Here is a 26,373-nt window from a genome sequence, read left to right as displayed (position 1 = left end):
TCTCCCTCTCTCCCTCTCTCTCTCTCCCTCTCTCTCTCTCTATCGTGCGATGTGAAATCTGTGACAGTTTGCGACTTTCCACATGCTGAGTTTACAATTTGGAATCACAGAGGAGAGAAACTTTTTTTTTTTTTACACTTAAATTGCTGTTCCCTCATTTAGAGTCACTGTTCTTTTAAAGTGAGAATTTTAGAGGGGAGAAGAGGGGTTACACACGAACTCAAACAGGCGATGGGATTGCTCCAGGCATAACCGCTCAGATGCCAGGCCAACACTGTGCTATACCCGCGCCAACACTGGGACGCTGACAACGTCTATGAGTAATACAGTGCCCCAGGACGGGTCTATCTGTAGGATTATCACTGACTGGGTCAAAACAGTCAGAACCAGGTCAGCAGTGAGCAGTGGCCCGAAGGTAAAAGCAGTAGATGAGTACTTTCCTGATAAAAATGCTAAAGATGGCAGAGAAGAACAGCGTGGTCATGCAGAGCGGACAGATCCTGGCACAGATTACGGTTGGTGAGCTGTATGTCTGAAGATGAGCTGGGAATACATGATAAAACAATGCAAAGCATTAGCAGTTGCGTAAAAATGTGTAACATTTGCATACAGTAGCAGGCATGAGAGCTGTTGTCATGCAAAGTCAATGCAGTCTAACAGGACTGGGACAAAACAATACCATTCAGCATTAAGAGCAGTAATACACCTATCAAATCACAAAGAATTATATAATTAAAAGTAGTTACACTGATATACAGTGTGAAGGTAAGAGTGATGATTTCCACATAGAACAGTACACAGTTCACAGTAAACAAGAGAGACTCTCAGTTTAACAAACCCATGCAGGGTCAGCCCGTACAAATGCACTCTGAGTTTCTGAACAGCCTTGATTTCACCAACGATCATCTCTCTCCTTCCAAAGAGGGTAAAACCAAACTCCTCCTCTTAGCCACTTGCGTTAACTCTCTCTCTCCATCAGCGACATCAGGAATATGTATGGACAGTTTATATCTGACCCTCCACCACGTTTGGAATAAATACCATAAACACATACATGTCCACACACACACACACACTCACACACACACACACACACACACACACACACTACTGGTGCTGGTGAGAGAAGAGGAGATTATTGTATATTAATTACATTAGCATTAGGTGAGTTCTTATCCTCCTTACCATCTTCAAACTGTGGCTGGGAACTATTGATCTGGAGTATGTTGTCACTGGGATGATAATTAAGAGAAGGTGAAAAGGTCGGCCTGCTCTTCCTTTGAACATCTGGAGAGGAGTTTCCTCAAGGACAATGAAAGCTCAGCGAGACGCCTGACCCACGCTAAGCCTTCAAACATCTTCACATGTCCAAGTCCATTATACAAACTGTCTGATTAATTCCCATACTCAGTGGAACCCAGACTAACAATCAGTGGGAGAAAAGCGCCGCGCGCATTGTGTTGTGCGGTGCCTTGCGACGTAAACAATGCCCACGCGCGCAAGACCCGTGATCTTTCAAGTTCTTAAACAGGTAAAATGATCGCATACTGTCTTTATACACTCAGAGCAGGTGCTACAAACATTTCACCTATGTGTTCTTCGGGCCTTAGGTTTCGTAACTGTTGAAAAGCGTATCTTCGAGTGAACGTTTTAATTCTAATTACATGATTAAATGATTATTTGTGTTGTGCAGAATTGTTTGTAGATGCAAAGCAGAGTGTTGAAACATCCTGGTAGGTTTGGTTCTGTACTCAAACATTTTATCTGTTTTTCTTTTCTTTTTCTTCTGTTTTGAACTAGCTCCTTTGTGAAAGTTTGAATGATAAACAATCATTTGTCATTTGTATTCTTGTCAGCAAATGCAAAACAGGATAATGCAGGAGACATACAATTTTATGAGTGTTTGAGAGTTTCTTTATGGTCAAAATTTGGTTTACATGACAGAAAGCCATATGTAAAGTATAATATCTGGAGTCTTGTGAGTTGAAATAACTTGTGAGTTTTAATTAAACTTCAGATTAGACTACTCAAAGTTCTGGAATGCTCTGAATTAAAAGCACACAAAGAGAAGGCTTAAGGAAACTCTTGTTGAGGAGAGTTTAACAAAAACCTGACTACAGAACTTACCCCCAACATTGTAATACAAAGCCATTTCAACCTTATATCTTATCTAAGTTCAACTGAAGCACTCCAGAAATATTGTTCAACCATAATCCAAAACATTAATAAAACACACACACACACACACACTCAGAAGTACTTTATATTATTCTATAATATCTTAGTGTAGGTGTCATAAGAGGTTGTGCTTATCTATAATTAGAGCTGAATTTTAAGGAAATGCAAACAGTAACATTAGAAGAGCTAAAACATATTCCATTTGACTGTAGATATCAGCAGAGTTCAAACGAATCATTTTATGGACCTTCAAGATTTAAAAAGCTCTTCAATTAATGTGTTCTTTTTTTCCCCCTATGAGTAAATAAACTTCAACTTCAGGGTGGGGGGGGGGGGGGCGTCGCTATTGCATTAATGCTATCATATTTTCAATGAATAATTCCGTTTGCACATGGCAGAAATGCTTACAGTGGAACTTTCAGAAGAGTGCGTCGAGCAAATTGTGTCGAAAAATTTTCTAAGAGGTCTTATTCACTTCTTTTTTTTTTTCTTTCTTTTTTTATCCACAGGCAGGCACGTTGTACAAGAGTGCAAAACTATACGCTTGACCACTGAGAACAATATGTAGCTAATCCTCAGTTCGAGAGTTAGAGATGAAGGGAAGGGGGGGGAAAGAGTGTGTGTGTGTGTGTGTGTGTGTGTGTGTGTGTGTGTGTGTGTGTGTGTGAGAGAGAGAGAGAGAGAGAGAGTACGATGCGGAAACAAAAAAGAAAAATGATGTGGCTTTTTCCGCATTTGCAAAAGCGCAGATAAGCATTAAATACATGTCAGTGAAAAGAAAAAAATAAAGAGGCTACTGTTTGCTAGTGGCGATTGTCAATTTAAGATAATTGCTTTTAAATGAACAAAATGTCCATGCATGTAACCACACTGAAAAACAGATGCATTCTGTGTATGCACTGGCTTGCGGAGGAGAGAGAAAAAAAAAAAAAAAAAAAAAAAAAAGAAGCTTATCTGACTTTTCTGTTAACATACTGTTTGCATGTTATGATGTAAATGAACTAACTAAACTGTTTTTTGATCTGCACATGCAAATACACAGAGAAGATGTAAATGACAGTACCTTGGGAGACACTAGAAAAACAATGCAAATGTTGCCCTCTTGTGGTTCCACTGTTGTCACTAGCACCACAGTGGGAGTACTTCTTTCTCTCTCTCTCTCTCTCTCTCTCTGTCTCTCTGTCTCTCTCTCTCTATTTCTCTCTCTCTATTTCTCTCTCTCTATTTCTCTCGAAGGGATGTGAAACTGGCTATAGACCAGAGCGTAAATCATACTTTGATTTTTTTTTTCATAAGAATTATTGGACAGCACCTGCCATAGAGGATTAGATGAACACCATTCAAATATAGTCTGACACACAAGATTGGAGGAGACAAAACTAACCACTTATATTCTCTGAATCCTGAATTTTCTTTTACAATTTCTGGTCTATTTTTTTTTTTTTGGCACCATTGCAATAGGATACGACTAACAACTCTCAGCTGGTCCAATCAAATCATTTTCCACACATCTGTTTAAAAATGCACTGGTTAGTGATGACGGTGGAGCCTCTGAACCATCCCCTGCTCCTCCAGTTTCATACTGTCTGGTAAAGCCTTTCCAATATTTATTGTGTCCCTACTTTTTATATATTTTTCATTTTCATTTTCATTTTCATCTCATCACATTTTTTTTTTACATTACACATTCACATTTTACACTATTAATCTGACTTTTTTCTCTAAAAAGGGGCTAATTGTGCTTTGTACATATTGTCATCTGAATTACAATTTGCAATTTTGTTATTTGGCAGACGCTTTTAGCCAAAGCGACTTACAATCAGTGCATCAGTCGGATTTCTAATACCTCATGAGCAGAGATCACAATAAGACTGAGCGTCAATTTGCCCCTTCGTATTGCGCCCCTGGAATACTTTGACACTGAAAAGTATCGGAATACAGACCTGTTCAGTGTAATATCCAAATACGCGACATGAAACAATAGCACAGAACAGAGTTTAGGGTGTCATAATGCCATACTTTTACTATTGAGTAGTAGCAATTATTACTGTTTCACTTCGGCATGAAGTGATGGAAGATCCACATCCTTGTAATGGATGTAAGCACAGTAGTATCAAATCCTACATGAACGAAAGGCAACCGAGTAAACTTATCAATTCAGTCACAACTGGCTTCTGAAAGACAACCCCCCCCCCCCCCCCATACAAAAAAAAGGCTATGAGTAAATCTCAATGTCACTTAAAGTCACAGTAGTAATGTATGGCTCTCTTTCCACAGACAGCTAGAGAACTCCGTCTGAGCCGTGTGCTTGTAGCGTCTAAGCTTTTTCAGCGAGGGTCATTAACCTTGACCCGGTGAAAATGCACTTGAGTTTGAGAGGCGTCCAAACGCGCGCGCACGCACACACGCACGCACACACACACACACACCCACACACACACACACACACACTGCCTTTTATGCCCCCAAGACGAGAAATCTGCCCGCCACGGCGACAGCCACCTCGGCTGCCCATCGCTCAAACGCTTTACACTTGCTTTAATTGTCATATGGGAACCAGCGCAGGTTCCATAACTGAGCTGACCTTTCACTGCGCTTTTTAATTTCCAATCCTGGTTTCATAGTTCCATCTGGCACTTTAAAACGACATCTGGTTAACTGTACTTTACTGGGTGATCTCTCTTCAGTTATTTTTAAACATAATGTATGCTTCAACAGATGCTAGTTTTTTTTTTTTTTTTATAGATGAGGAGTAAAAAACTGCACTCGGATATGTGCCTTATCTGCAATCATTCCCTCTGCAATTCAAATATTGACAGGAGAAATTACAAGCTTTGGCCGCCAGCGGACTCTCCTATTATGTCTAGCTCCGTATTTTTTTTTTTTTTCACAGCCTATTGGGCAAACATCAATTCAACACTGTTTTCTCCCATCATATCAAATAAATAAAACATAAGCCTATAGTTTATAAAGTGATAAACATTTTTGCGGAGCAGGGTTCATTTTTACAAATGGGACCGCTGTCAGCAAGAAAGCAAAAGCAAATTTCGTTGAATAAATTATGAGGAGGTGAATGGAGGGGAAAGAGAGAAAATAAAGCTCATTGTAAAACAAACAACAAAAAAAAAAAGAAAAAAAGGAGGGGAGAGGGAAAAAAAAAGGTAAAAGATCTGTCAACAATTTCAGACGGCTGAACATCAAAGCACAGATCTGTCTTCCAAACGTGTGTAAACTTCACTGCTGACTTCAGCATCTTTAGACTTGTGTGAAGTCATGTATGTTAAAGTCAATCTCGTGACACACTCTTCTTGCGAAGCTGTGAAGAGATTTTAATCAACGTTATCTAAAGCGTGAATTGATGAATGATTGAAAATGAAATTTCCCCGTTAACGGGAAACTGGAGGGCGAAAGCGTCTGCTGAAGACTGTAAAACCAGTCAGACCAGTCACGGGCCTGCCTGTACATAAAGAAGCGTTCGATTATCTTTTAAGCCTTATCCGCCTCCGCTCCGCGCTTGTGATGTTTTTGCAGACGGCAGAACGTAGCCAAAACACAGGCCGCAAACTACGACATGTAGACAGACCACCGTTTTAGTTGAAAAATTAGTCCAGCTTTCCCACAATACACTGTAAACCTCTCTCTCTCTCTCTCTCTTAACCTCAATCTATCCTGATACCAGGTCCTGGTTTACAAAGACGATGAGAAGTTGGCCAGCGGATTCCGGGCTCTCTATTTCGGTTTCCCCATTGGATGGCTTGTCGATTTTTACATCCTTGGCTTGAAAACATAATTGTCTGGGTCGACGTTTTCCAATAGATAAATTTTCTATAGCATGTACTTCCACGGAGGAGAGCGCGGGGGATTCTTCTACATGGAGGGTGTTAAATTAATAGCATATCATTGACTGATTAAATGCATATTGATTGCTGAGACCATGGTGATGAAGATATAGGAAAGGAGCACTTTCATCCTAGCGTTTAAAGGGCCAATTCCCTCGCTTTTTTTTTTTTTTGGGGGGGGGACTCTCCTCTCTGTCCAGCAGGCAGCAAGATGGACTGTGACACAGGGGAGAAGTTTCATGATAGGGAAACCCACTTAAAACATGCTTAGATCACCAGATTTAACAATGAACCAACCCTGACTGTTATCTGGTTTTCTGAAAATCTGTTAAAGTGGAAAAATAGTCCTGTCATTTTTCTCTCGAAATCCACCAAACTAAAAAAAAAAATAAAAAAAAAAATGTCTTAGTGACTACATTCCAACTTTTTTAAAAACGAAGTAGAACTGGAGGTTAAGTGGCATGGTTCTCTCTATGACATAAATACAGAGTTGGTTTAAAACAAAAAAATCTCCCAGGTCTATTGTCGCTCTTTCTCTTTCTCTTTTTTTTTTTTTTTTTTGTCCTGGGAGGCTGACATTGACATGCTCCCTCTTCAAGGTCAAAGTCTGCAGCTCCCATGAAACGCTGCAGCCGCTGATAGACACGTCCTCCCTCCAGAGTGGATTCAGTGTGAACACACCCCAGAACATCTGTTCGAAAAAAAAAACCAGCCTCCGACCGCACCGATCTGACACTGCCCGGCCGCCTGCGCCCGCCAATTCCCTCACCGTGTCCAGATGGTGGCGGGTGCCGACTACAGCTACCTATGCTATCATGAGCCAATCAGGACGCACTCAGACCTGCAGGTAACGCCCCAGGCAGGAACGTGTCGCTCTGTGCGACTGACCAGCCCCCGGAGGCTGCCAATGTCCCCCTCCTGTCAAAAGGCAAATTGTTCAACAGCCTGCTACTTTATGAATTCACCCCCCCCCCCATCCACACACACACACACACACACACACATACACAGTAGTCCACATTCCTCATATGAGGTTAAGGAAAATCCTTGGCCTGAGCTTCTAAACTTTCAGACGCAACTCTGAGGGGAAAAAAAAAAAATCTTTTGAAAAGTTTTGGGAGTTCTTTTCTTTTGTGCGAAAGAAAGCGGCCAAGGTTTCAACCATAGAAAATGAGATTTATTTCCACCTCTTGGTGTTATGAAAGGCTGTTGATGGCATTTCCATTTACGCTAAAGATCCCCTCATGGAGTCAAGCGAACAGTTAATAAAGCCTATTTTGGATTTGTGTTCTGTTGTCATTACGGAGTGGTATGAAACAGATGAAACAGAACGCAATGCGGTATAAATACTACACATCAGAGAGCAATTTCTCACATATTACTGCACAGTTACCAGATGCAGCTCTAATTGCTGGAAAATTAAACCCAGGTAGTACCTTCCAGTTCTACAAAACATATATTTGGTGTCAGACTACAATGAACAGCCTCTTTGAAGAGGATAAACAAAGATAAAAGGCTTCAAATTTTTTTTAACTTGAAACAGAAGATTTTTTTTTTTTTTGGTAAATGAAACACACCGAACAATGTGTGAAAAGAAAAGCAGATAGGCAAGTCAGGATTGATGTTTCTGAAAATATACACATATACAAAACCGCTTTCCTGTTTGAATCCATACTGCTCAGCAGATGAAACCGTGTGAAATCAGTGCTGATATTGAATAACGGCTGTTTTCTCAACACGTAACCCACTTACTTCTGACGTTGAGAAGTTTTAGTTTATGCTGGTTCAGTGTCCTGTACTGCACATGTGCACTTCAGGTGCACAGTGTCTGTTTTTTTCTGACCGCTCTTAGTCTGTCAGCTTCAGGCACTGGCCTGGTCTAACCCCTGGTACTGACAAACTCAGCACACTTCTTCATCCAAAACAGACTCCTTTCATAGAAACTGGCGCTGGACCCAAGCCAGCGGAGCCAGTCAGCTAATATTAACTGTAACGTAGGAGTTTCCGAACAAACCAAAACATCAAAAGAAGCGGTAAAATCCTGCTTATTAAAAACTCTAATCAGGTAAAGATTTCTCATCATGAGTTTTATCGTCATGGCAACACTTGACTGCTTTTTTGGATGCCACCCATTAGAAATAAGCCTTAACTGTGGTTTCGTGCGCAACGCTAACATTTGTTTACAATAATACAGTGCGTCTTTGCATATTTTAGGAGTACGCCGAAGAACAAAGGCTAGTGATCAGAGACTGATAGTTTGAAAACAGGCCTCTTTAGTTCCAGACCTGCACTAAATTACACTTGTTTTAGTCATTCAGGATTGCACTAATTAAACCCTCACTTCACACTGAGGAAGGCGAAAGTGTGTCTTGGAGCACTTACACGCTTAATGATGCAAAAAATCTCTACCTGACTTCAGCCTTCCCACCACAGCTATGCGCACAGGCTGCCAATAGCCTAGGGAGCCAGACAATCAGCCACTCAGTGTAGGCCTTTCTGTGGCTCAACAATTCCGACCACAGACCTAATTCCCCCTTAACCGGACTCAGGCGCGGAGCGTGGCTTCTGCCGTCTCCGGGAGCAACCATATTTTTGGCAGATGAGAGGCATTAGGAGAATCAGCAGGTTATCTATGTCTGAAGGCCACTGTGGGTGAGCTGTAGATCAGGAGAAAGCAGGAGTGTTCATTAAGTACCCTCACGGCCAATCTTTTTTAATTAGTCCTCCTCCTCTGGCCGTTAATGAGGGGGGGAGGGGGGGAGGGGGGTGTGGGGGGGGGGGGGTATGCCCACCGATAATGCGTGTAATTGGACAATGGGCTGCACTCATTCAATTATTGACCACTGTGTCTGTCGGCACCTTGATGTGTGATTTTCTCCACTCTAAGACTCTAGTACAGTTTAATCTACTCGGTAATGTAGTAAGTACATCACAGTGAAGTGGATTTATCCATGAATAATATCATTATGAATGCAGCACACATGCATCGACAGGTATTTGAATGTATGGACATAGTCATTGTGCCTTGGTGAAATTTGGACTAGTGCGACTGGATCCTGTATAAATATCTTAATCTGCAAGTAAACTCCTTCTAATCTCCTTTATGAGGGGGATATGGTATCAAATTTGCTGACTGGCTTACTTCCAGAATTTTCTTTTGCACAGGATAAAACAGGAGTACAATATCAATGAGTTTCCTAAGACCAAAGTTTTATGATTGGTGAAAAAACAATCGAACCCAATGAGGTGTCAATGTCATTTGGTGTGACTCATATTTTCACACACTGCTCTTCATTCAGTGTGACTCCTCAATGTCACACAGAGTGGTGTAAGGGGTGAGAGGCAGCCTGAGTGGATTTAGTTTTGGCTGGCTTATATATTTCCTGAATAATTTGCTGGAGTCTTATTTTCATTCTGACACAGCTAAATTGCAAATGACGGGTTCATTGGAAATCCGTTACCGATGTTAATTACCTTCCTTACAAAATTCATACCTCCAGCTACAACCATTATCATAATTGTTACCAAATACTCGAGTTTTAATTGCCACAAGATTAATTCACTCAAATATGTCGCTCGCAAGAATCATTTTAAAATTAGCAGCTTCCTCTACAATAATTTCATAGAAATACAGATAAATACACCAATATTTTTTTGGAAATTAATATAGCATGAAAATGATTTTAATTTTCTCCTGTGGGAAGTGAAATCACTTCATATATTGGAAGTGCTTCCTTTACTGAAGCTCTCACCAACAAACACTCTACATGGAAGGAAGCTGGCAATTTACAGCTCTGAATATTTTCATTGAGAAGCTGACGGCAGAGCTAATACACTGGAATGAACTCAGATTACATCTCTGATATCATGTGCCGGCACTGTGGTCATTTGGAATACACCAGAGCATTAGATACACTTCATTACCGTTATACTTGCTTCTTTTCAAAGACAAAAGATCAATAAATTATTAAAAAAAAAAAAAAAAACTTTGAAATTATACAGTCTGTAAAATAAAACAACTAGTCCATCAGAGTGCATCCACCCGGGGTACATCCGATTGCTTTTTTAAGCAAAGTCTTTTTTTTTTTTTTCTTTTCAAAAAGTCCCATTAATTGAAGTCATTAACACTTATCGATTTCAACACTGCAGTATGTTAAAATAATGTATCCCGCAACAGTCGTCAACCTGCCTGTGCCCTAGCTTTCCTCACCGCACACCGTAATCAACAGATTGTTAGACATGCATTTTCTGGGCCTATGACAAAAGCCTTGATATATGAGGTCAGGGAGAGTGTTCGTAATCCATCCATTGCTGCAATTTATTATCTTATTATAATTGTATACACAAACATTGTGGTGATTTAGGTGACACAGTGGAAAGATGAAATCCGTTTATTTTAAAAGGGTTGCTCACCCCTGAAACACACTGACAGCCACACCTTTCCTTGACTGCTTTTAACAACATGGTTACGGTTTTATTGATCAGGGTTTTATTACAGATTTGACACCCATGTTATGTGTTAATCGAACCACGTATAATTTTTCGACACATATTTTACGAGATTATGGTCGCAATTAATTTAATAACGATTATTTTCCCCCCTGTATTCGGTCTTAACGAGGTTTGTGCTGGAGAGCTCCCATTTTTCTAGCTGGTATTGTCAGCGCCGTAACGCTTTCGCCTGGTGGGACAGTACATGACCCATGGGTAGGAGGTGGAGTTGACCGGGGCTCTGCCTCCACTCCTGTCCGCTTTCTCCCTCTCTCTCTCTCGCTCTCTCACTCTCTCTCTCTCTCTCTCTTTTGTCCAGAGAAGTGATATCACTATTAGCGAGGCCATTCATTGACGAATAATTCCTCCTTTCCACACTTAAACGTTCCCGTTTTATGGGAAAATTATACAATCCCAGGCTTTGCTCTGAAGGACTTTGTTAATGCTTCCTTTTTTCAGGGAATGAACATTTAACCCAAAGTACCACAAAAAAAAAAAAAAAAAATGACAGCGAGAGAGGGAAAAATATTCTTCAAGTGCAAAGTGTCATTAACCCTGTTTATGCAACCTTTATAACAGTAAAGCTGCGACGCATCAGAAAGTGCTCCATCAGTTATAACACACCGCAGTGAGCAGACCAGTATTTGAAGGGTATGTGAAAAGAATTAAACAAACTGTATCGGTGAGAAAAAAAAAGACAGCATTAAAGTTAGTCAATATCCGTATTTCTGCTCTTTCTCTTCTGTGGAACATACATTTGCTGAAGAAGGCAGAAATGTACCTGTCAGAAGAATTATTAATTAATTGTTCATCTCATCCTTCATAATTGAAGAAAGATCCGGAAAACCATTAGCTCTGATAATAAGGGGACTGATACCCCACTGTCCACGTGAGAGCACAGAAAAGCTTTTTTTAAAAAAAAAAAAAAAAAGAAAAAGAAAGAAAGAAAGAGAAAGAGAAGAAAAAGCCCCAACTCTATGTGGCCTTGTCAGCAAATGTATTCTTCAACATTGAAGAGTAGTTAAAAAAAAAAAACTTACAGGTTTGTCAAACCAATTTAATTCCTTTGAAATCTTAACAGCAATTATCTCTTTGCATAATCAGTTTCAAGACCTTGAGGGTCCACTGTGTCCCAAAACGTCCTTAAAATAATTGTTCAGCTGATAATTTGAAGTTTTGTGGAAACTGCTTAATAATCAGATCCTAAAGTCAATATTTGACTGACAATAGTTACGGGCAGAGAAAAAAAAACCAAAAAGACTTCATGAATATCTAAGGGGTACTTCTTCATATTTGGTGGGCCGTCTCCTGGGTTTTTGGATGAAAACTATATCTGTGCGCATGACATAACTTCTTTTCTTTCATAGTCTTCAAACTGTCTGTAAAGCAGTCAACTTATCAACTGGCTAATACAGACACTACCCATTATATATTAAAAATAAATACATGTTTTAAAGAGGACAAAAGAGAGTAGGCGCCGTGTATTATCGCCTAGACGCTTTATGAGTAATATCCCCGCAAATGCTCCCCTAAACAGTTGCATTTGTCCCGATTTTCAAGAGTCAAAACCGAGAACGGACAGTCGGACAGACGCATCACGGCCGTAAAATCATTTTTGTGCGCAATTTGGCTAACACGCAACAGCATTAAAAACCACATCCTGGTACCGCAGTCGAGAGTCAAACATCAAAGGGAAGTGGAAGCCAATAAAATTGTTCATCGTTGGAACATCATACCAGCTGTCAGAGATCTTTATGTCGCACAGATGTTTTGTTCATTCCATTTTTTTTTTGCCATCACTGTCTAATATCTACCTTGAGCAATGGGTATTTGAGAGATATCATATTTAAAGAGTGGGTGGGAAGGATTTGGAGATGTCCCAATTAACCTTGTAATGAGATGTATCAAAAGCCTTATTAATGATGGTAATGAGAAAGATAAATTGACAATGTATTAAAAAAAAAAAAAACTGATTTTGCATGTAAATGAGCCTCTGGTAGCTATGCTGCTACAGCTTTTCTCAGATACGCAGGACAAAAGAACTCCCGACATCTTTACCGGGCAAGGACGAATACAAGAAAAGAGAGAGTCTAGCATTCGGTTACCCTTGGCTCTCTTAAAGTACATATGAATCAAAGCTCTTATTATCCGTCTGACACTGAAGCAAAGAGGTTTTCCTTATGAACACACTACTCTTACACTAAAGAGCATCTCCTAATGTACAACAGCTCAAAGCCAATCATAATCCGTCTTACGCAATAACAACAAGACAATTCTTTAGTGGAAATGGCTGATGTCATTTCATAATTACTCTAATGGTAAAAGCCAAAGTGTTTTTAAAGCCACCCCAATTAGTCATGTTAAACCGCCTTCCTGCAGAAAGAATCAAAGAATCTATTCAAACGTTCCACTAATATTGTTATATGGTGTTAGCAAGTACATTGACACACTTTTAACGCTGCTGCTGTCTACAGAGGGATTCAGAATCTTACAGATGTAATAAAAATGGTATTTAGGTTATAAGGTATTTAGGATAAAGAGTCTGTTTACATTAGAAAGGCACATAGAAGAGAAAAGCACACAATACACACTTGGCGCGCACACACACACACACACACACACACACACACACACACAAAAGGTCAAAATGTGATTTAATAAAAAAAAAAAAAAAAAAAAAAAGGCCAATACTGTGGTTCAGATTTGGGACTTCTGCTGCTCAACTGCCCAGAAAATATTGCAATTCAAGATATTTTAAAATATTCATCAAGATAATCATCCCAGCCTTGACAACTAATTAAATAAAGACTATATGGTAAAATCGACCGCCTGAAACCAAAACGGGACTTACGAGCATGAAGCACAATAGCAAATCAGAAAGTTAATAGAAAAAAGAAAAAAGAAAAAAAAAAAAAAAAGAAAAGAAATCTATTTAGGACTTTACTGGGTTGAATAACTTCAAGGGTTTTACAGGGCCTCCACGGATCAGCACAGAGTCCCAGGTGGAGACACCGCCTAAGGAAACTCACGCTGTCTTTGCTATATAAAGATTCCCCAGTAGACTCCAGTCATATACTGTTTAACTTTACAGAATCTCATTTCCCCCTTTTCTCATATTTCTTTGATATGGTTTCTATTGTAAGGTCATTTATCTGTGGTCTTAATCTGAAGCGCTGATATCTGTTTCTGTTGTCAGCGCGTAGTTTTTTTCTTCTCCGTCTTTGCGGTGTTGTTCGACCAGACGTGGGCTGGCATAGAGGCATTCAGGCAGGTGTCCTCCAACATGTTGAAGTAGCGGAAGAAATTGAATGGCCACAGAGCAGCTCAATTAGAGTGGAAAGGTATTATGGCTGGTTTAATGAGTTGAGCAGTCACATACTCCCTCAAGCACACACACAGAAAGAGAGAGAGAGAGAGAGAGAGAGAGAGAGAGGTCTAGATGAAAACAGGTGTAAGTGGATCAGGACAAGAGCCTCAAATGTGGCCAAGGGCAACTGGGGCCCAGTTTAAGTGATGAACTGGTATTTGTGGAGTTTTTCCAGTGAAGGGAAATTACACAGAGTCTGAAACCTCTTTATCTCCAACACTATAAGAATCTGTTTTTTTCCCCCGTCCTTCTTACCTTAATCACTCTCAGTTCATTCTCTTCAACTCGTTCATTAAGTCAGAGTCGTACTCTTCTTTCTTTGTGCGTCGTAATCTAATCCTAAAAAAAGAAAGAGGTGTTAATTCATAGAAACAAAATAGAAATCTTGAATTGTTTTAGTCTGGTTCAACAAACTACTGCTGCTTCCTTTACACTAATACACTCTGTTATCAGTAAACCATGTAATTTCATGGTTCGTTGTGTTCCTCCGACACATGGAATAAACTCAAACGTCCTTTCAGAAAGATGAACATACAGGACTGTCGTACAAAAATATATCAGGTTACAAACAGCGTGATTTCTCCTCATGGACTTCATTTTCTTTTGAATACACACCCTTCCTTTGTCTGTGTCTAGCTGTCCATTTTCAGCTCCTATATCCATTTATAACAATCACAGGGCCTCATATTCAGATTATCATTTATGAGGAGGTGAAAAATAGTTACAATTCAATTTAGTGTTGCATGATTATTTTCAGTCTTTTTACACAAATGTATTAATTAATTTTTGTCATTACTCATAATATATTTCATTACTGCAGGGTAAAAGTGGGGTTAAACCATAAATAATTTAGAGGAAGAGGAATCCAATTGCAATATAATTAATTATCAACTGGATTAGGAATATGACACTGCGGAAGCTCATTTTATCTTTGTCTTTGTCTCAAGGTGAAAGAGAAGCTCTTAGATTCACCAGAACTGTCAGTGAAAATCACTGTTTAACACAAACCATGACAGTAACTGTACTGACACAACATGGCTGAGCTGTCTCTCTACAGTATAGTACCCTTCAAACCTACATATGCAACTAAAACCCCGCACACATGCACACACGCACACACACACACATAAGTACGTACAAAAATACAATTTGAACTAATAATGTAGACAAACTTGTGTCGGTAATGTTTGTGTGTGCAATATTTAGTATCTGAGCAAACCCTAAGGCCATCTTAACGGAAAGGCATCAAAGGCAAGAACACAATAAAAAAAAGGGGGGGGGGGTGGGCAGGGCATGTTTCACAGGGAATAATAAAGTCTGTATCTATTGAAAGCATACTTTTTGACTTTGCTGATGTGTAATGTGTGGAATTTAAAATGCATTGCAGGGCATGCCCCTACATGAAACCAGTCACTTTAGGGGAAGTTCCAAAAGTTACAGTTACCATGACGCTCGAATTGTCATGGTAACTGTGGGTATCTGACATCATGCAACGTAAAGATAAAAAAACATATGGTCATAAAAAAAAACTTAGAAACATACTACCCTCCACATGGCAATACAGCACCACATATTCCCTCCTTCTTGTGGCAGGTCTAGGATCAGTCTCTCCACCCTTTTCTCAGCCCTTGTCATTACAAACAACACACTGTTATGGACCTTAGATCAGCAGTTAGGAACATAACATATCGGCTATTGGTGAGTTAAGCAGAACCAACGACCAAATACAGCCAAGAGATAGTACTTGGAGTAAGATTGCAGTTGATTGGAGGAGACACATCTTTTGAACAAGTCAATACCCTTTCTTTTAACCCCTTGATCAACTATTAATGAGACATACTGTCACTCTTAATGGGTCTGTGTGTGGTACAAATATCCATCATTCTTCTTCATAATCTGTCTCATTGTTTACCACAAACCACGGTCTTGGTTTGATTAGCCTAGATCAGATATCTCCTTTATATTTTTATCAGTTGCAATACATAACAAGCTCTGCTGAGGATTTTTTTTATGAGGCTTTTCCCTATGAACCAGGCATCTGCTTTTGTTTTCCACGCAGACAAATACTCTCACATCTTAATTTTTTCAATTAGCAAACCTCTTGTTCTCTAAACATATGCAAACACAGCAGGGCATCTTTTAAAATGCGACTCTAATGTGAAGGCTAATTAGACTAAATTGGCTGGCTTGTAAACTCAGAGAAATTTGAATACAGCTCAGTATCAATCCGTCTCTGCTACGTTATGTTTCATACCAAGCTCATATGGTCAGTGTATATTTCAGAATTGCTGTTTGTAAACATCATAAATCAAGCGGGTTCTTTTAAACTGAACTGTGCGAATCGTAATTCACAACAGGTGTAGGTTAAAAACAACACAAAACAAAGAAAAAAAAAATCCAACTATCGAAAGCGACTTCAAAACACAGAACTCTATGTTCCTCACGCGGGACTTCGGCCGTTGACGGAGTATGAATTATAGATGCTATTAAATGCCATAATCTTCGGACATGATTTATAAGTCACGGATGAGGTATCTTTCCTGATGAAGACATCATTTCCATGTAATGATCAAATGTTAAATTCCGTCTCTGCCCACCAAGCCAAACTTCTAACGTTAATTAGTCGCGAAATTTGAGGTCCGTTTCCTGTCCCATGAAAGCAGAAAGAAATGGTAAGGCTCGTCAAATGTTTGCATGTGCCAATTTTAAATTCATGTACTTTCCCAGTGTTTAAGAATCACATGTCTAAACGTCATCAGAAACGCAGGGTGGGGACGTGAAGAGAAATAAGATTCAGTGACTATATTGTAATCGAATTCGTTTGCGGGTGTAAACGATGATTAACAGATAGGCCTGGTAATTTACTGCGGTAAAGTATCTAGAATTTAACCCTGTCTGCACAATTAGACCAAAAACACAATTTTGGAACGAGTCCAGCGCATTCACTTGCGCTATATGGATCTCTCCCCATCTTCCCTTGTATGTGTGTCTGTGTTTGCCTTTCAGCACCGCAGTGGACACAAGGGCTGGGGAGAAAATCACATCGCTCAAACTGTTCGTGCCATGTCTGTGCGATTAGCTTGAAAATGATCTAATTTGAGGTCTTTAGTGCACTCAAATTCTTTTCTGTGACGTAACTGAAATCTGTTGTTGATGTCTTTTTTTATTATTTGTCTGCAGATCGTCTGAAACTCATTTAATTGATACACTTTTCCGTTTATTTATGTTACAACGGAATAGATGGATGACCCAAAGTCTAAAACAAAATTGGAAAAGGGACTCCTTATCATCAGTAAACCCGAGGAGAAAAACTCTTTGGTTAAAGATGGTAAGTTGTTCAACAAGTAAGCTTTCTTGGTCATTTTAGTTCGAGTCATGTCGGCTAGGATGTTTTGATGGACTGGACTAACAGTTAAGGCAAAATATGTCTCATTAATATGTTTGTTGCTCTGCTTTTATGTCTTTATGATCAATGATGTATCAAAGACAGGAAAATGAATTAGTAACTGCATGAATACTCCCTCTATTTCCTCGCCAAACTGGGCCAGAATATGGTAGATTACATGAAGTTGACATGTACATTTCAATGGAGTATCTCTGAGTAATCTGTAATAAAAAGCTGCCTTGGTTGTTTGGGACTCCACTATCCACTGGTTGCTGCTCAGTCTTCAGAAATGCCAAAATTGATCCTAAACGATTCCCATCTGAGTGTTTCAATGACGGCATTATTTCTCCTGGAAAAATGTCCATTTTGGTGCTCTGGTAAGCCATGTTGCTACCCACGATAGGATTCTCTTGGAGCTCAGCAAAGGCATGTACATGTTTGTGCCGGAAAGACCTAATGCTATATTTCTATCCGTAGCAGTCAACCATGGGCACCAAGATGGATTCACCTGACAGACCCTCTTTATTGACTTTTAACACCTCAGTCCATAGACAACGTCCAAGTGATCCGTCCTGCTATTCAGCCTGCTCAGTCATGTGCAGTGGCTGTGTGTGGTTTGAATACTGTGATTTTGTTTGACTACACACACTTCTGATGATTAAGAAAAAAAAAAAAAGAAAAAAAAAACGAGAGACATCTCTCAAGTATGCAAGTGCAGAATGTGTTCATTACCCAAACAGATGCTTGAGAAGTTTTGGAAGAAACAGTACTTTTTACTCACTTTTCTAAATTATTTAATAGTTTAAAAAAAATAAAATAAAAAATAATAAAAAAAAAAATTTAAAATGCCAATACAGCCCAAAGCCATTTTCATTTTTCTTCCTCACTCTCTTTTTATTCTGGACTAACAATGCGAATTCCTGTTCGCAAAATATGTCCTGTGTGTTAATTAATCATGAGACATTAAATGTTAAATAAAAGAGAGAAAAGGGTGGTAAATTATTCATTTAGGATAGGTGCTGGAAAAATAAACAGCGTTGCACAGCAAAAGCAATAATTCATTAATAGTTTGCATTCAGATGTGTTCGTGAAAGGTAAATTCATTATTGAACAATTTCTGGACTCACTGTGAGACCCATAAAGCTTGGCAAGCCAGTCTTAGCAAGTCCTGTTGTTTTGAGAAACATCCATCTTGGGATGAACTGATTCCTAAAACCAAAAAGAAGGGGGAAAAAACAACCGCAAAACCAACAAACATCAGTTATTATGTTTATTTTGGGCCAAAGATATGTGCATGTTTGATCTTACATTCCAGTTACCAGCACAGCTGTACACAGGACTCTCCGTACTGGGGTCCTAGGAGGCTATTTGGGAAGTAATGATTCAGATCTCAGTCTTAAGGTTCTGTAATGTTTGTTATGATGTCTGTTCTAAAGAGTACCATTAAAATGAAATTGTGTATTGCAATGTTATGTCATCTTTCAGTTTGAAAAGCCAGGCTGATGTTGTTTAAGACTGGGACATTTCTATTGGACTAGAAACAGTCAGATTTGGCAGAGGAATGCAGAAACCATCTCATTCGAGCTTTTCTCAATTAATTCAGTACCTTAGCCTTTGTTTATTCAGACACAGGCTTTAAACACCAGGATCTTTCTTACTCCTCGCTGAGCACACAGTGTTGATCTGCCCTTCTTTTTGACAGGGAAGGTTATCCATGAAGCACCAGGGAAAGCTCTGCAGAAGCTCAGCACCATCCCTGAGTATGAACCAGGCCAGAGCAAGGCAGGATCAAGCCCTCCTGCATCCTCCAGCTCCCTCTCTTCAGTGGACAAGTACAGCAGCACATCCACTTCCGCTGGCTCACTGACCACATCCGAGCCTGACAATGGAGGTTAGTGTCCCCAGTTGACCTTCACACCTTCACAAGCTTACAGTTCAAGTTCTTGAGAACTTCAGTTGGTGAGACTATTTCAGGCTGGTATATACAGAAAGCACCAGATTTTAGAACATTCCAGAGTGCCTATATTTCATAGATTTTCAGAAAATGTTCTTACGTTTTATGACTGTGCACCGGTTGTCACCGATGTTTAGCGTTTAGTCTCATATTAGAGTTGTATCTCTGAACACATTGTGAAGAAGTATGATTTATAATGTATTTTCAGTAAGCACTATTTTTTTTTTCCTGTTGAATTATTTTTTTTTCTGTTTTTTAATCATCTTTATCTTGTTATTAAAAATTTCAAAAAGCAGCAAATGACGAGCTTTATATCTTGCCATGAGCGTGCATTTATGCATTTTTATTGTGTAAATTATTAAAACTTATACATTATTTAATGCTGGGAATTGAAAAAAAAATAATATAATTTTAGATTTGGCCACATCAGTGGAAAAACTTTTAAGTAAATTAAGCTACACATTAGATTATACTTACACACTGAAGGATATTAATTATTCAACAGAAAACGGACAGGGGGCATTGCTCTACATTGATACAATGATGGAGCAGCAATTGTAATCGTCAAGATGCTGGCTTTAGCGCTCAAGTGCAGTGTTTTTTGTTTTTTTTTTTATCATATTTTGTTTTTGTATTAGAGTCATGTCTTTTCTTTTTTTTTTTTTTTACTAAATAAACTGATTCTCAGTGTAGTCTTAACAGAACTCACATGCACAGTTAAAGCCTTTCTCTTGAAAGTCATGTCTTGGTCAACTTGAGTTAAGCCAATAATGTTGTTCAGGCAGTGAAATACCTAGTGAAGCATCTTAATTTAAGTCTGACTGTCCATGTGTAGTGTTTACAGTTGCTTATATGACTGTGTCTGACGAGCTTGTAAACAGCTAGCGAGTGGTGAAGGCGGAGAGATAACGACAAAAACCCATGACTGTTCCTAACTGGTATTCAGTTTTAATGACACATTGCCCTGAATGGTTTGGAGAAGTTCAGTTCTGAAAGCCTTTTTGGCCATCATTTTAGCTATGAGCTTATGCTAAATTTTACCCATGAGGCTCCATTTTCTCTAATGCGTGATGGACAGGAAACTCCCTGCGCAGCAATATGAAAGTCCTTCTCCGAAAGAAAAGAAAAGAAAAAAAGAAAAAAAACAATAAACGTTGATGGCGATTGATTACATCTCCAAACAGCTTCCCCTGTTGTCTCTCTCAGAGGGAACGAGAGCCGATTCCTTAAATTATGTATGCTTAAAGAGATACCATGGGAGGGACTGCAAGCTTTTAAAGTGTTGTAAAGTATAAGCGAGGACAGATAACTGGTCTTTAAGGGGCACACAGGATCTCTCTCTTAATCCCGTGGCAGGATGCTCATAGAATTCATTACACGTGAACTTGGCCCATGAAGTTTTGAAGTCTGAGCCTCCTCTGTGTCCCAGTTAACTTTTTTAAACCATGCCAACCATTAAGTTACAATAATGTTGATGACCATTCTTCAGATCATCAAATAAGAGTAAAACAAATATTAGACAGACAGATGGATGGAGGGATGGATGGATGTATAGATTTGACAATAAGTGCACAGCTGAATTTTGAGAGCTATGGTAAATATAGGCCTAACAATTCTCAATTTCTCTTGTAAAACCTCTCGCCTTTTTATTGGAGCGTTGCTGCTTTTTAAACTGTCCTGTAAAGGATGGAGAGACATCACGTAACGGCATTTATTCTCTCTCCTCGCCAGTTTTCTCAAGCACTTTCACATGGGACCATCTGTGGCTTTACAGTTGCACGCTGTGAAACTCCTAACGGTCTGTCGCGTAAATAAAAACGTTTTATTTGTCGTTTTTGAACCAACCTCATTCCGTTTCACAGCATAGGCAATTAGCATCTGTGTCCATAACACTCAGACAACAGTAAATGCCCCTAGCTGACTTAACTGATAAATCACAAATCAACATAGTTCCCCATTAAGGAATTTTATTTGTCATTTAAACAACCCTGTTTGATTGAGATAGCCGTTGCATACAGATAAAGAGCATCATTTTTTTCTGCCCGCTGAATCACGTTTGACTTCTCCCTCTGTTGTTTAGAGGACTGTGCCGGGATAGTGCTGTTCTGCCTCTTCTGCAGATATTACGACCTCTTCGTCATGTTGCCCAATTCGTGCGAGAGAGCGGCTAACCGCATCTGTCCCTCCTACAAACACTTTTCTGAGACGGTGGAACCTGTCCACAGCAGTGACTGGAACTGTCACTGTGACTTTGACTGTGGCCTGTTTGATGCCTGCCACGAGACCGGAGAGTGTCTTGAACTCGCCATGGAGATCTCGGAGGTGTGTTATCGCTAATGTGCTAACTTGCTAGCATGCAGCAAAGAAGATGATCTCTGGGTTTCGCAGCGACCTTTGATTGAAATATGACTCTGTGTTTCAGTTTCAAAAGACTGTGGAACAAAAAATGTTGCCAAAAAGTCTGTAAGTCAAGTGGCACTGCCTCATTTTGGTGGGCATCTTAGCTGAAAAACTGTACCAACATCAGCACATCCAAAGTGAACGGTTGTAGCGCTCCTTATACTCATAATTCAGATATTACTATACTTTGATAGTAAAACAAATATGAGCAACTCACCTGTTAAAGATAACATGAACATATCACAGATCAGGTGAACAGAACTATTACATCCGAGACCCAGTTTGTATTTTGATTCAAACGATGAGGAGCTCGCCATTAGTTAAGTGGGTTTTCTCACTATCGCATTGTGTACAGGGCCCGAAACAATCGCCAGCACTTAAGCCAACTTATGTTTGTTTTATCTCACAAAGACAGAACGAAACACCTCAAAGCTCCTTGCCTAGCTAGTCTATTTCAGTTCAAGTGTGGTTGTTAACACCGAAGCAGTTGGAGACAGTGTTTGTAGGACACTTGTCCTTGTAGGAATCCATCAACCTTTGTTCGCTATTCAGGAAGGCCGTTCTCTCGAGTACAGGCTGTCATTGTGTATTAGGACCAGCTGAGATTGGTCCTCATCATAAAATGAGAAAGTGACACCAGAGTGCTGCGTTTGTATCATCCAGGATGGAGGAGAAAGAGGAGTGTGCGCTTTGGCAGAGTAATTCAGCGTCTGTTTTAGAAAGAGGTCAGTTTGAGGGGAAGGCTTACTCACTCACACACTGCTCTGGAGTGGTGTTGTGTTATCTCGGCTTGCTAAACATTTGTTTTCTGCTATCTGATGTAAAGACTAACAGAGTAATCTCGCAGTCCAAACAACAGAAATGTCACACCGCTGTTGAAAAGCACAATGAGATATTCCGTTCTGAATCTCGTAACAGAAATTTCTGTGTAGGGTTTGGAGTGCTTTATAAAACACAGCAACATTAAAGAATGTTCTAGATTAGGAGTATAATGACAATCCCTTACTGATGCTGTAAGGAAAAACAGCATGTTAAATAGATGCTGTGATAAAAAATAACTTCTCTCTGGAATTTCAGTACAAACAGCTTTTTAATGTTAATCATGAGAAAATATTCAGGTAATTTTCAGGATCCAAGTAATTGTCTAATTCTGTGTCTTAATATAGCAGAAGTATCTGAGAAGGGCCTACTTGAAGACTGAGTGTAATAGCATGAGCAACATTAAGATCTTTGGCTGCATCAAGAGGAAACCCAGTTTGTGACCAATTTGCTTATTACCCTACTAGAGTGTAATTACAAAGCTTCGCTAATACCGCACTATAAAAAGCTATTGGAGGCCCATTGTGGTTTTTAGTGTCCATCATGCCTGCATAACCAGATGCCTGGTTAAACCAAAAACATCTGCATGTCTTAAACTTTTTGGATGTCTGTCAAATTACCTTATAGCTCTGGGACTTGCATGGGTTGTATAGGCTCTCTAATGACATTGCGTATGGTACAAATGCCCCATACATTAGACAACCTCTTTACTCTCTCTCTCTCTCTCTCTCTTTGTCCCAGTAAGGACAGTGAGTGGCCATAGTAAAATGCATGACTGTTGCGCTAAGAGCTATGTCCGTCATTCGTCCTCCCCTTAGTTCACTCCTCACCTGTTTCGCTTTTAAATAATGTTTGAAAAACTGACGCTTATGGTGTAATATTTTGGCCTGTCCTGAGAGGTATGTGACATGCAATACAGAAGGTCTCTTCGTCCGCGAAGATTCTCAGTCATCCAGGTCATAGTTATCCAAGAAGGGCTAAGTCAAGGGCAACTGGACTTGGTTGTAGATTCTTGAAGATGTTTCAACGCTCATCCAAGAGGAAGCCTCTTGGATGAGAGGTGAAAGGTTCTGAACTGAGGAGGCCTCTTGGATGAGGGGTGAAACGTCTTCCAGAGTCTGTAACCAAGTCCAGTTGCCCTTGACTTAACCCTTCTTGAAGAAAGGTCTCATTAGTTTTTATTTTTGGTTACAAAACAAACCGATCTCGCTTTGTGCAGCATTGTCAAGTTTACATTATTTATTTGTTTATTTATTTAGTCATATCTAACCCCAATGTGTGAATTTCCTTTGTTGCTCAAGTCTCAATGGTCTCATTAATGAGAGAAGCTGCTCTGCCTCTAAAGCACACAGTGCTAATATGATCTCTCATCAGCGAGTCTTTTACCCAGCCAAGAGCAGCCTCCTGTGGGAGCACCATTATAAAATATTCATTTCATGTGTTTAGAGCTTCTTCTTCCCTTTTTTTTTTTCAATTAAAAAAAGAGAAAACTAGTGTCAGCATCTCAGGCTGTGTTCCCGAAGACCAGGTCCACACGGAGGTGCCTTCTCAGTGCTTTGTGTCTCTTCCTTGTCTGTGGGATTATACAGGCGTGTTTTTCTAATGGTCTTTCTGTGTTAATATCGGCTTTGTTTTCACTGATTTTAAAGAACAAACGGGGACGCTAGAGATCCTGTGGTGTTAGCAAAGCGAGGTAAAGTTGCAGTCGTAGCCGTGCCCCGATGTTTTAAACCTAAACCATCCACAAGAGTGAAAAAAATTGTTTTCACTGTAAAATGTTTGAATGTGATGTGCAGGATGTTGAATGTTCAAAATGTTTGAAGTTAGATTTACGTTCTTCTTTGACACAAATTGTGCCATCCTGTCCTTTGTCTAATCCATTTACAGTACAAACATACAGCGCAGAATTTCAGAAAATGTACTCCAATTAAATCTCCCGATTTTTGTTTGGGAAAATGATGCCATATCTGTACGTATAGCTGTGTACTACAATACTGTAGTATAACTTCTCTTCTTATACCCTACATGCAAAAATGAATAGTGTTCTATATAACTCATTAAACTATTCTCTCACAGCATGAGTTGTGTAACTTGTTTTCTTTAATATTCATGTTACTCTAAACACAGTTTCAGTTTTCAGCTTAGCATGCAAGTCACATCTCCAAAACACAGTAATTATTGAAATGTATTTGGATATGATGTAACGGATATGCAACCGTAATAAACAACCGTGCGCGTAGACCTCTGATTATAGAAATATTGATTTGTAGCACTGCTAAGGTCAGTTGCAGAGCTGGGGTCAGCTCTATTTTCCATGTTGTCAATTCAGGGAGTTAACTTTGTTAACTACCACCCAATTCATCATTTGCTATAAATATTGAATCTCAGATCAATTTCAGAGATGAACGATTTAAAAAAAAAAAAAAAAAAAGAACTGACTACAACCCTGGTTACTCACATATCAAGGGATCACATCACACCCACACAGTAAGTGAGCCATTGGTGTGGATGTGTGTCAGTTATAAGCACCATCAAACCCACTACTCCCAGTGAGTGAGGTAGACTTTGTGCCTTGGGCGAGCGGAACAGTGAGCTGGCCCCAGCGGATGACTTTTCTTCATCCTGTGGGTTCTTTTCAGAGATACCTTTCAATCAGGCCTGGATCCCCATCTGAAATGACAGGTGATTTGCCTCTGCATCCAATTAACAACCTCATTTGAACAATTAACAGTGGGAAAGGAATGACAGTCTAGTAGGCAGCTGTGCCCTGAGGGATATGGTACAAGCCTGTTAGTAAAGACAACCCTGCCTTGCATCGTGTCCCATTCAACCAAAATGAAACACAAGACCAATTCTCATCGTCCCAGGTCTTATGACCCCGATGCTATCCCAGGTGCTCCCCAGCGAGGGGGTCTGGGTCTCCCCCATGAGGCAAGGTTGGGGGAAAGGGCGTAGCCGATTGGGGGTGGCACATATGGCAGGGAATGATGGAGTACATCAAGTTATCTGTCTGCCCCACCCCCTGCCCCTACCCCCCACAGTGAAAAGGAAATTAAAGAGCCGTGGAGCAGGATGAGGAAGGGGGGGGGTGATTTAAAGCATAGAGCAGGGGGGGGGATGGGGATGGAGAGCATTGGAGTTAATTACTGCATAATGAGGTACAATTTATTGTGTTCTTGTTAGAGACATCAAAATGCTGGATACATCCATACAAGAGAGATGGAGCTTTCTCCCCCCTTTTTTCCCTTTTCAGTCGTCAATTTGCAGCACAGCACAGAACAGTTTGGGTAGTCTGTGTGTGTGTGTGTCTGAACTCCGGCCCTGGAATCTTGACCTGTTACGCCGGGTTCTTCCAGCGTGTGAGTGCGTGTCCCCTAGTTAGGAGAATTTATTCGGGGAAGTAAGGCGAGCTGCATTAGCTTCGGATCGATCCCATTTCTGACCCCCGTTGATGAAAACACTCTGGCTTCTCGGGTGCACCTTTCAGCCTGTATAAATGCACATTTGCAGGCCAGGCTCTGGGAAGCCCTGATACAGTCAGTAAAAATTAGAGTAAAGTGGCCTATTTGTCCAAATAATACATCAGCTACAAAAACCAATGCTTGATAATGGAAGGGGTCAATCTAGGCTAATAATCAGGAACAGCATGGACTTGTAAAGAACTTTTAAAAAATGCAAGTTTTAGAGGGTCTGCGTGAAATTAACAATAATCTCTAATATATTTGATCATTTGTTGCAGTAGTGATGCCGTTTTTCGCGCGTTTATTATGTGACATGCTAAAAGTGAAAACACACGCCCATTTAAACTCTCACAAAAAAAAGCGGTGCTTTTATACATTCAGCAAAAAAAAAAAAAAATATTCAGACCCATGACTCAGAGAGAAGGCCAAGGTTTTCTTCTTACGCATCACGTTGGGCACCTTGGCATAGTCTTGAGAAT

At 39.9% G+C, this 26,373-nt stretch overlaps 1 protein-coding gene across 1 annotated transcript; it reads left to right on the top strand.

Annotated features, from left to right (window-relative positions):
- Positions 1–458: 458 nt before the first annotated feature.
- On the top strand, positions 459–21,551 carry mdfic2 (MyoD family inhibitor domain containing 2). The gene is made up of 3 exons (XM_030778393.1): positions 459–519; positions 18,963–19,151; positions 21,295–21,551. Exons 1-3 carry the CDS (start codon positions 459–461, stop codon positions 21,549–21,551), a joined length of 507 nt encoding a protein of 168 aa, XP_030634253.1.
- The last annotated feature ends 4,822 nt before the right edge of the window (positions 21,552–26,373 follow it).

Source organism: Chanos chanos, chromosome 6 (genome assembly GCF_902362185.1).
Source record: "Chanos chanos chromosome 6, fChaCha1.1, whole genome shotgun sequence".
Lineage (NCBI taxonomy): Eukaryota > Metazoa > Chordata > Actinopteri > Gonorynchiformes > Chanidae > Chanos > Chanos chanos.
This window is presented reverse-complemented; position numbering and strand designations above follow the sequence as displayed.